General features: G+C 39.5%; 1 protein-coding gene and 1 long non-coding RNA gene across 2 annotated transcripts in view; one reads left to right on the forward strand and one right to left on the reverse strand.

Moving 5' to 3' along the window:
* The first annotated feature begins 794 nt into the window (after positions 1 to 794).
* The window catches only part of rab24 (RAB24, member RAS oncogene family), a 30,722-nt gene continuing 18,870 nt past the window's right edge, over positions 795 to 12,646 (forward strand). Inside the window, exons 1-5 of the mRNA XM_015020882.1 lie at positions 795 to 961; positions 7,330 to 7,398; positions 7,540 to 7,618; positions 11,297 to 11,364; positions 12,194 to 12,293. Of these exons, the coding sequence (XP_014876368.1) occupies positions 845 to 961; positions 7,330 to 7,398; positions 7,540 to 7,618; positions 11,297 to 11,364; positions 12,194 to 12,293 (433 nt within the window). The 5' untranslated portion in view covers positions 795 to 844. The remainder of the gene's footprint in view (positions 962 to 7,329; positions 7,399 to 7,539; positions 7,619 to 11,296; positions 11,365 to 12,193; positions 12,294 to 12,646) is intronic.
* Positions 4,501 to 4,869, reverse strand: LOC106938741 (uncharacterized). The gene is made up of 2 exons (XR_001422690.1): positions 4,771 to 4,869; positions 4,501 to 4,672 (listed from the first exon to the last, which is right to left on the reverse strand). It is a non-coding gene; the product is annotated as an uncharacterized LOC106938741 (long non-coding RNA).

Below are 12,646 nucleotides of genomic sequence, written 5' to 3' on the forward strand. Positions count from 1 at the left end.
TGGAAAATCAGTCCATACATTAAATGTTTTTTAATCATTTCATTGCCGGCGTACAGACAGGAGGACCTGCTCTCATCGAATGGCAGCCGGTGCAGCCAGAGGTTGATCAGTCCAGGTGAGGCTCGGCTCACTGCTGCCTCATCGGCTTCGCTTCAGAGCATTTGAATGGGAAAACGCGAAAATTGAGCAATTTTGAATAAAAAATTATCAGAATTGGTTAAGCTAAATGAAATATATGCACTTTATAGTACAAACCACAAGGTGAAAATAGCAATATAAATGATTTTATCATTATGTATTATTTTTCCATGATAACAGGTGAGGCTCTGTCTCACCTGCCTCCCCTGACCGTCACTGATATAGTCTGACTTCTTTTTCGCTAAAGCTAAAATTATGACTTTGATCTCATCAATGCGACTTTTGAAAAAGTCCCTTTTTTCCTTTGCCTCTAATAATTTTTCATAAACAGTGAAGGTGCCAGATATAAATAGTTTTTAAAATCTGGTTTGACTTTTCATCTGAGATTTTGATAAATTAAGTTTGGTTGGTTAACCTTAAGCTGTTTTGTCATTTTTATGGATCTTCTTTAAAAACATGTTTCATTCTGTCCCTGTGATATTTTGGTCAGGATTTTAATCAGCATGGAAAAACATGGCATCTAGGTACTGTTATATCTAGATAAATATGGAAAAAATGTTAGTATTTCCATCACATTTATTTCTTTCATACTTTCTTCATCTCATCTTTTCTGATTTTATTCCTGATATAAACTGTATTTCTTTGTGTTTTCTTCATGCAGCTCCCTTAGCCGCCTGGTGACGCCCTGACTGATCGCCTCGCTGCCATGAGCGCCATGCGTGTGGATGCCAAGGTGGTGATGCTGGGAAAGGAGAGCGTGGGGAAGACGAGCCTGGTGGAGCGATACGTCCACCACCGCTTCCTGGTGGGGCCGTACCAGAACGTGAGTTCAGCTGCTGTGGGCTTTGTGGGCTCAGAGGACAGTCAGAGCTGCCGGGTCACGGCGTGTTTCACCGTCTGAGAAGCGATTCTGAGCTGAACATGGCGGCTCGTTCTTCATGCCTGACCTTTGGACTGTTGGTGCAGTAATCGGAAAACCTCAGCATGAATAACTGGGGAAAGCTTCTCTGACACTAGTTAGTCTAAAATGTGATTTTGGCTGCAGTCAATCATTCTTCATTTTCATTTTCACTCAGCAAAAACCTTTGAAAATTTTACATTTCACAGTTTTCACTTGCTTTCTTTTTATAACAATAATAACAAAATATTATTATTATCTGTTTTTACTCTTTGATTTTATTAGTAAAAACGGGAGAGGCGGGACTTCCTGTTTTCCCACATTCACCACCTCGGAAAAGTTTCCCAACCAACTGAACATGTTTGTAGTTTGTCACATCACAAACATTCAGGGTATTTTCTATAATTCGGTGGTTTTCAAACTATTTGGCTGTCAAAAATGTAAAGTGGAAATATTTACTATTGTTTTTAGTTTAGTTTTTTTAGTTATAATTGCAAAAACAGGGTAACACTTTATTTGAAGGGGGTTGAATAAGACTGTCATGACACTGTCATAAACACATGTCATGAACATGAATAAGCCTTCATGAATATTTATGGCTGTTGTCATAAAGCGTCATTCAGTAAATTATGACACTTTTAATACAAAGTTGACATTATTCAAAATGTCTTTGTTATGACAACTTGACATTAACCAAGAAATCATTACTGATATAAATTTGTTATAAAAGTATTACTGATTGCACTTTAAAAATGAGGTAACTTTATGTTATTAAAGGTAAAGTTTAAACAGTAATGATTTCCTGGTTAATGTCAAGTTGTCATAACAAAGACATTTTGAATCATGTCAACTTTGTATTAAAAGTGTCATAATTTACCGAATGACGCTTTATGACAACAGTCATAAATATTCATGAAGGCTTATTGATGTTCATGACAGGTGTTATGTCATGTTTATGACAGTGTCATGACAGTCTTATTCACCCCCCCTTCAAATAAAGTGATACCCAAAAACAGTTTTATTAATTTATTTTTACTTGCTAAATAAACAGTAAACTCAGCTCAATGTTTTAATGAAGTGAGAAAGTAATCAGACTAAAAGGCTTTTGCAGATTTGCAAGATATAAAAAAGCCATATTTCATATTTTCTAAATTTGTTTCTGAATCTTTTAAGCAACAGGAACATTATGTGGTTCAGTTTTGCGTTATTTCATTAAAGTTTGTTAAAAGGGAACAAGTTTTCATGTGAGTGAAGCCTCTGGATGATTGATTTTGGTCCATTTTTATAATAAATTACATTCATTTAGAAACAGAAACCTGAATGGAGACTTTGTGTTGCACCAAACATTTTCCATGTTAAGATTTTAATTTGATCTTTTCTGGACAGCAGTAGAAACTTCAGACTGCTGGTTCCAGTAGGGACCAGTTTGCCTGACGCAACTGGAAGCTCTGGTGGAGGTGAAGGTCAGGTGAAGGGCAGGTGAAGGTCAGGTGAAGGGCAGGTTTCACTTTTTGCCAACAAACTCTCCAGGTGTCTCATCAGAAATAACTTGGTAATTCTAATTGAAACTGTAAACTGTATAAAAAAAATAAACATTTTGAATATGAGTTAAAATCTGTTCCAGCCTAAACTCCTCATTTTGCTTCACTTGGTTCACATTCTGCAATAAAACCTTCTGCTGTTGAATTATTAATCTGATAATCCAACAAATAATCCCCAGATAATCTCTACTCTCTGTATTGTTCTACATCTTTTCTCATTTTTTGTTTCAAATGATCAAAGAAGTAAAAAGTTACCGACTTTAAGGGAATAAAATGTTTATTGTCTTATTTTAAAAAGGATTGAATTATTATTTTATTTATATGTATTTCTAATATTAGATAAAAAAGACTTTAAAAAATGTGCAGCTTGTGCCAGTTTTGTAATCTGATTGTCAGAATAACCGATAGATTAATTAAAAACTGATATGATCCTGGTGTATGTAAACTTCTGATTCCTGTCATGTTTTAGTTGTGATAATTTTCCATATTAAGGTAAGGTAATTTTATTTATATAGCACATTTTCAGCAACAAGGCAATTCAAAGTGCTTTACATGAATTAAAAGGAAATACAAACAAAATAACAAACCAAAGGAAAGAAAAAGAAGAAGAATAAAGCAAAAATGACTAAACTAAGTCCTTTTCTGGTGTAAAGTGAGTAGCTACAGTTTCTAAAGAGTAGAAATATAAAAGTAACTAAGCAGTGACTCTTTCTGTTAAGTCTTTCTGGATTCCACATTCGTAGTTATTCTAATTCTAATTCTGATTCCATTTCTGGGCTGTATAATAGTGATCTAAATAGTGCGTACTCCACAGTTTCTAATATTACTAATAAACTAAAATAATCCTTTTCTGGGATAAATAGGGAGTACTCCACAGTTTCTAACAAAATAAAACAAAAAAGAGGTAAGGACACAGTAGGGCAAATGGCAACATTCAGACAAAACAAAGGGCAAAACAAAGACATGACTGAAGGCGGTGACGTCACAGGGCCATGAAACCACGTTGCCCAACCTCCCGGCAAAAGTCCGATAAAGGTCTTGTTTAACAAGGAATGTCCTTGGGAGCGCTCAGCTCCACAGCTGCATGTATACAGGAGGGGGTGAGGAGGGAAGGAGCGTTATGTTTACATATCTTCAAGGAGATTAGAGATATGCAGCCCTTCCAAGGCCACACAGGAAAAGCCAAGTCAGAAACAGAACGTCTTAGGTCGGGAAGATTATAAATTTCAATCTTCCCTAAAGTCTCTCTGATACATCTCACTTCCCAATCATCCAAATTAGTTTGGTCGTTCCACTGAGCCGAAACTAGCAACTTCTCCAAGATCGATTCCATCCTGTTAGTGAGTTTTACACTGAAAAAAATAACTCTTTGGATTAACATTAAAAAAAATCATGGAAAGGATTTCCATCTGATTACTTTGCTTTGTTTCAGCACTATGAAATTCTGTTACTCCAATTTAAAGCAAATGTGTTGGGTCAACTTAATTTATTAAGATTGATTCAACTCATTTGCTTTAGTTGGACCAAATGTAATTTAATAGAGCCAGACCAACTAATTTGCAATATTTTGGACCAAATAATTGACTTAACTTGACTAAGATGAATGCAAATTTAGTTGAAACCAACTTATTTTACAGTGATACCTTCACACTACTTAATTAAGTTGATCCAACCCATGAAAATTAAGTTAGCTCAACAAACATGCTTCATGCTTCAAGAGCGCACTGGGTGTCAGGGTAGAAAGAACACTCAACAATTAGAAAGGGTACAACAGAACTGTATTTTCAAAATTGTCATCCATTTTCTTTACCATGTGCAGTGCAGGCACTTTACTACAAAAGGAATAAAATCGTGGCAGATGGCAACTCATTTGAACATCTATTTAAGCTAGTTTCAATTAATAGTTTAAACAAAACCTTTAATGTCAGTGTTTAATTAGTAACAAGAAACTTCAAAATAGTTCAGCCTACCACAGGCACAGATTTTAAATTTACAAGATTCAACATTTTATTTTAACAAAATGATATACTTAGCATAACATAACAGTCAATAACCCCACAGGAACCTGGATGAAGTCTGCCATGGCATCTGAATCCTGTGGATAATAAGAAAAGTACAAATTAAAAAAAGAATGAGGTGAAAGTTTTGATTTTCTTGTGCACAACCTCTGACAAACAGAATTATAATACATACAAGAGACATTGTAGAACTCTCCTCCATCGTTGTCGAGGAAAACTGCGAGACATCCCAGGGTAGCAGTCCTTATGGCAACAACATCTTTGGTCTACAAGTAAGAAAAACAAAAGTAAGCACAAGCATATTCCGAAGAAACTAAATCACCATCCATCCATCCATTTTCTGTACACCCTTGTCTCTTAAAGGGGTCGGGAGGTGCTATTGCCTATCTCCAGCTAACGTTCCGGGTGAGAGGCGGGGTACACCCTGGACAGGTCGCCAGTCTGTCGCAGAGCAACACTGAGACAGACAAACAACCATGCACACACACTTACACCTAGGGCCAATTTAGAGAGGCCAATTAACCTGACAGTCATGTTTTTGGACTGTGAGAGGAACCGGAGAACCCACCATGCACAGGGAGAACATGCAAACTCCATGCAGAAAGACCCCAGGCCAAACTAAATCACATTTTTTCAAAATAAGTGGCCTAGAATAATTGTTCACCCTTATTTGTTGTCTGACTAAGACAGGTTAGAATGTTGATGGTTGTACAATAAAGGAGCAACTGTAATTTTCCAACCTGCTACCAAAACACAACTGGTTTTGTCGAGCATGAAGTTTATTGTACAGGTGTGAAGAAGACTCATGTGCATGTGTGCACATAAAGAAAATCATAACAGAATCACGACAGCCAGGATCCAAATCAATGCTCTTAGAACTACAGGGGCATTCACACCTCATTCATTTTTAGCTTACAGAAAAAGCGCCAGGCTGCCAAATAAACAAAAGTAAACTGACCAATTTAGCATTTAGGCTTTGGCGTTCCCAACCCCCCACCTGTGTGCTACATGCTATATATCTTGTATGTAGCACACAGTTTGAGCTGTGTACATGAGGTTTTCACACAAAATATTTTTTTTCTCCGCAATTTTAAAGACGGTTAGATAATAAAAAAAAAATCCAAAAATTTATCTTTTCTTTTTTTACTTAAAGGAAAATCTCAAGGTCCGCACAATGCGTACAGCTGTACAACTACAGACAGATAACCAGCTGAACTGATGACAATATTTTTTGTATTAAAAACAAAATGAAAAACACCATGATTAAATTTTAATGTGCTTGTTATTTAACAAACAAAAATGAATTTCAATCAACAGCCAACAGAGACCTGAAAACCATCGGCAGCCATCGACTCTTATGGCTACTGATGGTTGGCTGGCTGCTTTTGGACCAAAACAATAAATAAATAAAAAGCTAGTCGCACGATTATTTTTCGACCTGAGCAAAAACAATCTGCTCTGGGCAAAGTGTGGGTGAACATTTGGTCCGGACCCGTTAACGGACATGGGCTGACATCGGATGTTTTTTTGGGGTTTTTTTTGGGAAAAATGGGGGAAAGAAAACGTCGCCACAGTTCTACAAGTATGGCATTTTGATTGCTCATTTCATTTTAGGAAGATCTGGTTGAGACAGGGACCCAGAGTCAAAGCTTTATTTTTTAGGTGTCAGACCGGTTCCTGATCCCAACCCAACCCGGAGCTGGAGCGTGTGTAAACCTTTGGGTGACTGTTATGATCTGGGGCCTTAGATTTGGTCCAGATGCTGTAGGTTTTATCTGTGCCTCTGTCTTTATATAAGTACAGAGAGATGTCAGTCACAGATTGTCAGAGCTGTGTGCAGTCTGTGTAAATGTCTGGTGGGACCAATGAACGGGCAGGGCAGGGCCGTAAAGTGGGGGGGCCAATGGCCCTCTGGCCCCCTCCCCGTTCCGGCGCCTATGATATATACACAATGCTGCCAGGAAAATGTAGTCTTCTCATAACTGCCGCTGGAGTTTTCCCAGCACGCAAAACGATTATCTGGTGTGATGTCGTGTGATTTCCCATGATCTCGCGTGATCTTCCGTGATCTCGCTAGTCGTCTTCAGCACAAGATCAGTCTGACTAAAATGAGTCATGTTATCTCAACATGATTAAATTTCATAAAAGTTAAGTTGTTGAATTTCTTGTTTATCCAACATGATTTTATCACGTTTTCATTTGAAACATGAAATTATTGTGTTAAAAGTACATGATATTCCTTTGTCAATATAATAACCCCCTAAGTTCATTTTATTGAGTGTAGAGTCCTCAGCTGGGCTGCGAGTCTCAGCAAGACTCGCATCCAACTCGTCTCTGTCCACACCAACAGTCTGAGTGTTCGCTAGTTCAGCCAAGTCCGCCACAAATTTATCAATAATCCAGGAATCCACAAACTCCAAACAGCAGAAATCCTGTTATCATGAATAAATCCAGGGTGAATCCTGCCGGGTGTGTCCCTGCAGGACAAGAGACTTCTCGTTGAAAATTTGATCAATTGCATTGAGAGATCAGGTGACCAGATCCATAATTTGTAGATTTGGATGATGTGCAAAGAAAGGCTCCAAAAATACAGAAACGACAGGGCAAAAACAGAGCAAGCAGTGCAGGCAAGGGCAGGGAGGGAGCAGAGGGAAAAAGCGTCCGCCTTCATCGAGAGCAAGAGAGAAAAAAATATTCGGATCAGAACATTAAGCTGCGTTTGTGTCGCCCTCAGACAATCGGCGCTGCGTTTGTGGCCAAACCCATCCAGGTGGCAGACACAGTCATCACTCTGGGGATTTGGGTGAGTAATAAAGGTCAAAGGTGAATGATGGCAAGTCCTTCAAACTGACAAATAATCTGCAGCTTCATATCAGAAATATCTTATTGATGTTGATTTAAAATGAGGAATGTTCCTTTAAATTTCCCATGTTGTTTCTGACAGGACACGGCCGGATCGGAGCGCTACGAGGCCATGAGCCGGATCTACTACCGAGGAGCCCGGGCCGCCGTGGTCTGCTATGGTGATCCACTGATAATCCGCTGATAATCCGCTGATAATCCACTAAAAGCTGCTGGATGAATTTCTTTATTTTCAATCAAAGATGGATGATTTTTTTTCTATTGTTTTTTTCATTTTTTAATTAGAAAGGAACTACAGAGAGGATGCAGTTATTTTTTCCTGTTTTACTTCATTAAAATGATATTTAGCAGGGTTTCCCCCAGTGTATTATAAGCCTGGCGGCCCTCCATGCTTGCCAGGCTAGGAGTTGCTTGTTTTATTTTTAGAAAAATTAATAATTGGGGGAAAAAAATTCTTAAGTATTTTTTTTTATGTTAAAGCCGAATTGCAAGCGTCTCTGTTGTTCTGGGAATTTCACTGGCATATCAGATTTATTTCTAAAAGAGAGTTTATAGTTTATGCATTTCAAGCCGGAGAGCGGACCAATCAGAGCTGGCGCCTCTGCGCTCCGCCTCGCGCTGCCGCTGCTTTCCCTCAGTGCGGTCCGCTCAGACTGGACTCAGGCTGACCTGTATGGATATTTACATCAACTTACTGTGAGGAATTATAATCCTTTGGAGAACTCTGGGTAAGAGTCTAAAACCCGCCGCGTTAGCTCTGGTTGCAGCTCAATGTGAACCGCAGGAATAAGTTGTAGTCGCTTTCTGAGGTGCGTTGAGTGAGTGGCGAGAACGATTTATCTTTGTGAACAAAGAATGATGTGCAGCGTTTACATGTCAACACCTGCCCAGGGTGTGGCGCTGTCTTCTTTGTAAAGTTTATGTTCCCGGTTGGTCGGAGCTTTAGTGGTTAACGAACCAGTGCTAACCTCATCATGCAGGTTCAGCCCGGTGAGGAGCTTTTGTGCCCGCCTCGTAGTCACACAGCACGCTGGTTTTATATTATTGGGGCCTGCCCATAGCAATGCAGAGGGAGGGCTCCCATGCAATGCATGGCAGGCACCTATTGTTCTACACCTAATAGAATGTCTCTATTTTTCTTCCGTCACCGTTAATGCGGCTCATACCGCTGCGTGCGCCCCCACAAAAGTGGTATCAAAACATGCGACTCAATCTCGAAAAGGGAGCTATTACTTTTAGTGGGATTTGGAGTTACCATGGTGACATAAATCGCGACAAATGACGCCCCGAAGTCCCATTCAAGTCAATGGAGTGAGGAAAAAAAATCCTAAAAATCCACTATTTTTCAGACATTTCTGTGTTATGAATTCACGTAGAAATTTCACTTTGTAGATACGTCCGTGCTCTGTTCAGAAGTGAAGACAGCGTACGGTTTGTCCACAACTTGTCTCTAAGCGCACCAAAGTTTTAAATTAGAGTACAACTGCCGCTCCGCTAAAGTAAGGAACGGAGTGGATTTTTGACCCCAAAATATTTTTTAACTCGCCCTCACGCCCACAAATATCGCCCTATTGGAATCAAAGTCGGTCATGACATTGATACGCATCCCGTNAAATNGTAAGCTCATGCTGAAAAATTTCAGAGCTCAGCGAACACCATTTTTCTCTCATCACTGTTATTACAGTGAGTGAGGTAGAGATGAATCGCGGGACTATCGGAGACGACAAATAGCCCTCTCATAGCTTCAGACAGTTTTCTAATAGGTATCACGGTTCCCGAACGGGAAGGAGTTGTTCGGACTGCTTTTTTTAGTGAAACTGGTTGGCTCAAACAGATGGACTTATGTCTGCCCCTGACAGCTGACAGAGAGGATTAATCACCATGGCAACAGCAGCACTGCTGCTGCTTAGGACTACAAACACGGCCATCTTTGTAACTATGGCGGACACTCAGTGACTACAGAGCAGGATAAGCTGGCATTCAGAACTACTTGCTGTTTTTGACAGTATATAACTGGTTTAACTCAACAACTGTTACACATTGGATTAGTGTGGTCATTTAAAATGAAGCTTACTGAAAATTTCTAAATAAAAACCTTGACATTTTTTACATCAGGTTATTGCTCTTTTGGCCATTGTATAACTGGCTTATCCCAACCACTGTTACACATTGGATTACTGTGGCCATTTAATATGAACCTTACTGAAAATTTCAAAATAAAAGCCTCAATATTGCTCTCAGGAGTCAAGGACAGACAACATGCTTGTGATACCCCACATGCTACTGATAGAATTCATGCTAACATTAGCATTTAGGCTAATTTTAGCTGATTCATTTATTTTAACATACTGAATGGTGCAAGTCCAGGTTAGTCAACATTCTTGTGACTCTCCACAGGCTATTGACTACAATTTAGGTAAGCTTAGCATTGATGCTAATTTTTAGCATTAGAACCCTGGGTCCAGACTGACGGGCACACTTTGGCAGGCCCCGGTTAGATTTCTTCAGGAATTTTCAAATTTTCTTATTATTTTTCCGGTTACACAATGCATCAAACCATATCAAATGCTTTGTCCACTTAGTCAGATAGATTTAACCTCTTTCCCCCTAATGGGGGGTAAAATGAATGCAGGGGGAAAGAGGTTAATGTGCACAGCCGCGCAGAGATCTGAAAATCTTGTCCCACAAACTCTAGCAACCAAAACCGTTTCTGTGACGCTTATTAAAACTCAACAGACAGAAATGTCAGAGCTACTAAAGCCACATTAGCAGCATTGAATTAAATCTCCCATTTGTTGCGCATCTCTGCTCAGTGCAGCAGGTTTAACTCATCCTGCAGGGCCGGTCCAAGGGTGGATGAGGCCTGGAGCAGAATCTGACTGAGGGGCCCCTCTTGTTGCTAAAACATCAGCAGCTCTAACAGCTTCTGTGTTGGATTTAATCTGAGAGGAGGAGGAGTTTAACTGGCCAACCTAAAAACAATCAGTTATAATTACAGTTTATTAATTTGTATTTGTGAACAAACAGCTCAAACTCAAAGATTAAACTCAGCATCAGATTGTTGCTATGGTAACAAAACAATCTAACTATGAATATTGTTCTTTGAACTTTTACAAACTAAACTTGCCAGCTCCTTAAAATCTTGCATTTAAATGTTAAACAATTTAAAATATTTTTAATTTATGTTGAAACCATTAAATCAAATTCAGCAGCATTGATCATCTCAATAAATAAATGTTACATTCATGTATCTGTGTTAAAATATTAGCATTTATGGGGCCCTGAAGCCCTGGGGTCCGATGGAGCCGCTGAGTTGATTTGGATTAAACAAAGCGCAAATAACTGATATTCATTTTAACTGTATTTTTTTTTTATTTTTTTTTATTGTTTTTAAGGCTAGTTGTGGGTTTAGGTGGGATTTCACTGGGGATGTTTTCCGGTAACATATAATTACCCAGTTATATTTTTACATTTCCTGTCTATTTAACATCTTTTAATACAAACACACGTTGGACCGCCCCGATTGCCAGGCTGAGCAGGTTTTCTGGGGGAAACCCTGTTTAATTATTAATGCACATATTCCAGAGCGAGGCTTCCTGCACCTCTTAGCAGATAACTCCTGATGATGAAAATAAATCTGCCGTCTGATGGAGCTGCTCTGAGGAACATTTTGTGTAAAATCCCAAAAGCTTCATGGATTCGTTTGTTTTTCCACGGTGGGATTCCTGCCGTGAGGAATCCCTTATTTTACTTCAGCTCCATTTTCCTGCTTTGCGTTGCTCTGCTCTTTGAACTGAGTGAAACCTGCAGGATGTTGAGTTTCTCTGTTTGTGCCTCAGATCTGACGGACAGCAGCAGCTTCCAGAGAGCCAGGTTCTGGGTGAAGGAGCTGCAGAACTGTGAGGAGGTGAGAGTGTTTCCTTCCTGCTGCATACGGTTTATTAAAATAGCATTTATTCAAACTCTCCATGTTTATGAGGTAGATCCATCTTCACATGCTGTCTGAAGAAATTAATGCAAAACAACCAATCAGAGCCAGGAGGCGGGGCTTAGCGCTGTTGGTCAGACTCGTACCTGCTACTAAATGTGCTGATGGAGGAGAAACTAATTACCGGTAGAGAAACACTAGACTAGCATTCAGGAAAGGCTAGCTGCAGTGTAGCAGAGCAGCGCCATATGAGGCATGATTGACAGCACTAAGACCCGCCTTTTGGCTCTGTTTGGTTGTTTCACAAGATCTCTAAAAAACACTTTTTGAGTAAAAATAAAATAAATATTTTTATAAACTGCAGATTTAATGGAGATTTTACTTTCATAATGTTTATTTCTTAAACCTATGAATATAAAATTTATATTTTTCATGTTTTTGTTTATTTTATTATTTTATTTTCTTCATTAAAAACCACCCAGATGTTTTTTGGTGTCTGGAAAATGATCCGTTTCAAAACATCCAAAATGTTTCGTCACCTAGCAACCGCAGCCCAGACCGGTTACTTAGCAACTGCAGCCCAGACCCGTTACCTAGGAACCGCAGCAGAACTCCAGCTTGTTTGAATTGAAAGTGACAGCGACCCATTATGAAAGAAGAACCATTTTATGTGAAAAATGTGATGAACAGGTTTGGATTAGGCCATTGATCAATCCTCACCTGCTACAGGAAGTGGGTCAACTTTAATGTGACAATTTATTTCCTGCCTGGTTTTATCTGAGATTTATTTGCTGCTCTGCGTTTGCAGCACTGTAAAATCTACGTGTGCGGCACAAAGAGCGACCTGATCGAAGGAGAGCGCGCTCTGCGTCAGGTCGACTTCCACGACGCACAGGACTTCGCAGAAGGTGACGAACCGAGACGAACATCCCAACTCTGGGAATCTGGTTGATCCATTTCTACGTCTGGTTAAAGAAAAACAAGGAGGGAAAAATATAAATATGAAGAACTTATAGAATGCATTTCCTGTCAGATTGCCATCCATCATCCATCCATCCTTCCCTCGATCTATCCATCCATCATCCATCCATCCTTCCCTCGATCCATCCATCCCTCCCTCCATCCATCCATCCTTCCCTCCCTCCATCCATCCTTCCCTCGATCTATCCATCCATCATCCATCCTTCCCTCGATCTATCCATCCATCATCCATCCTTCCCTCGATCTATCCATCCATCATCCATCCTTCCCTCGATCTATC

Source organism: Poecilia latipinna, unplaced genomic scaffold (assembly GCF_001443285.1).
Source record: "Poecilia latipinna isolate Pla-1442-1.1 unplaced genomic scaffold, P_latipinna-1.0 Scaffold2679, whole genome shotgun sequence".
NCBI classification, from domain to species: Eukaryota; Metazoa; Chordata; class Actinopteri; order Cyprinodontiformes; family Poeciliidae; genus Poecilia; species Poecilia latipinna.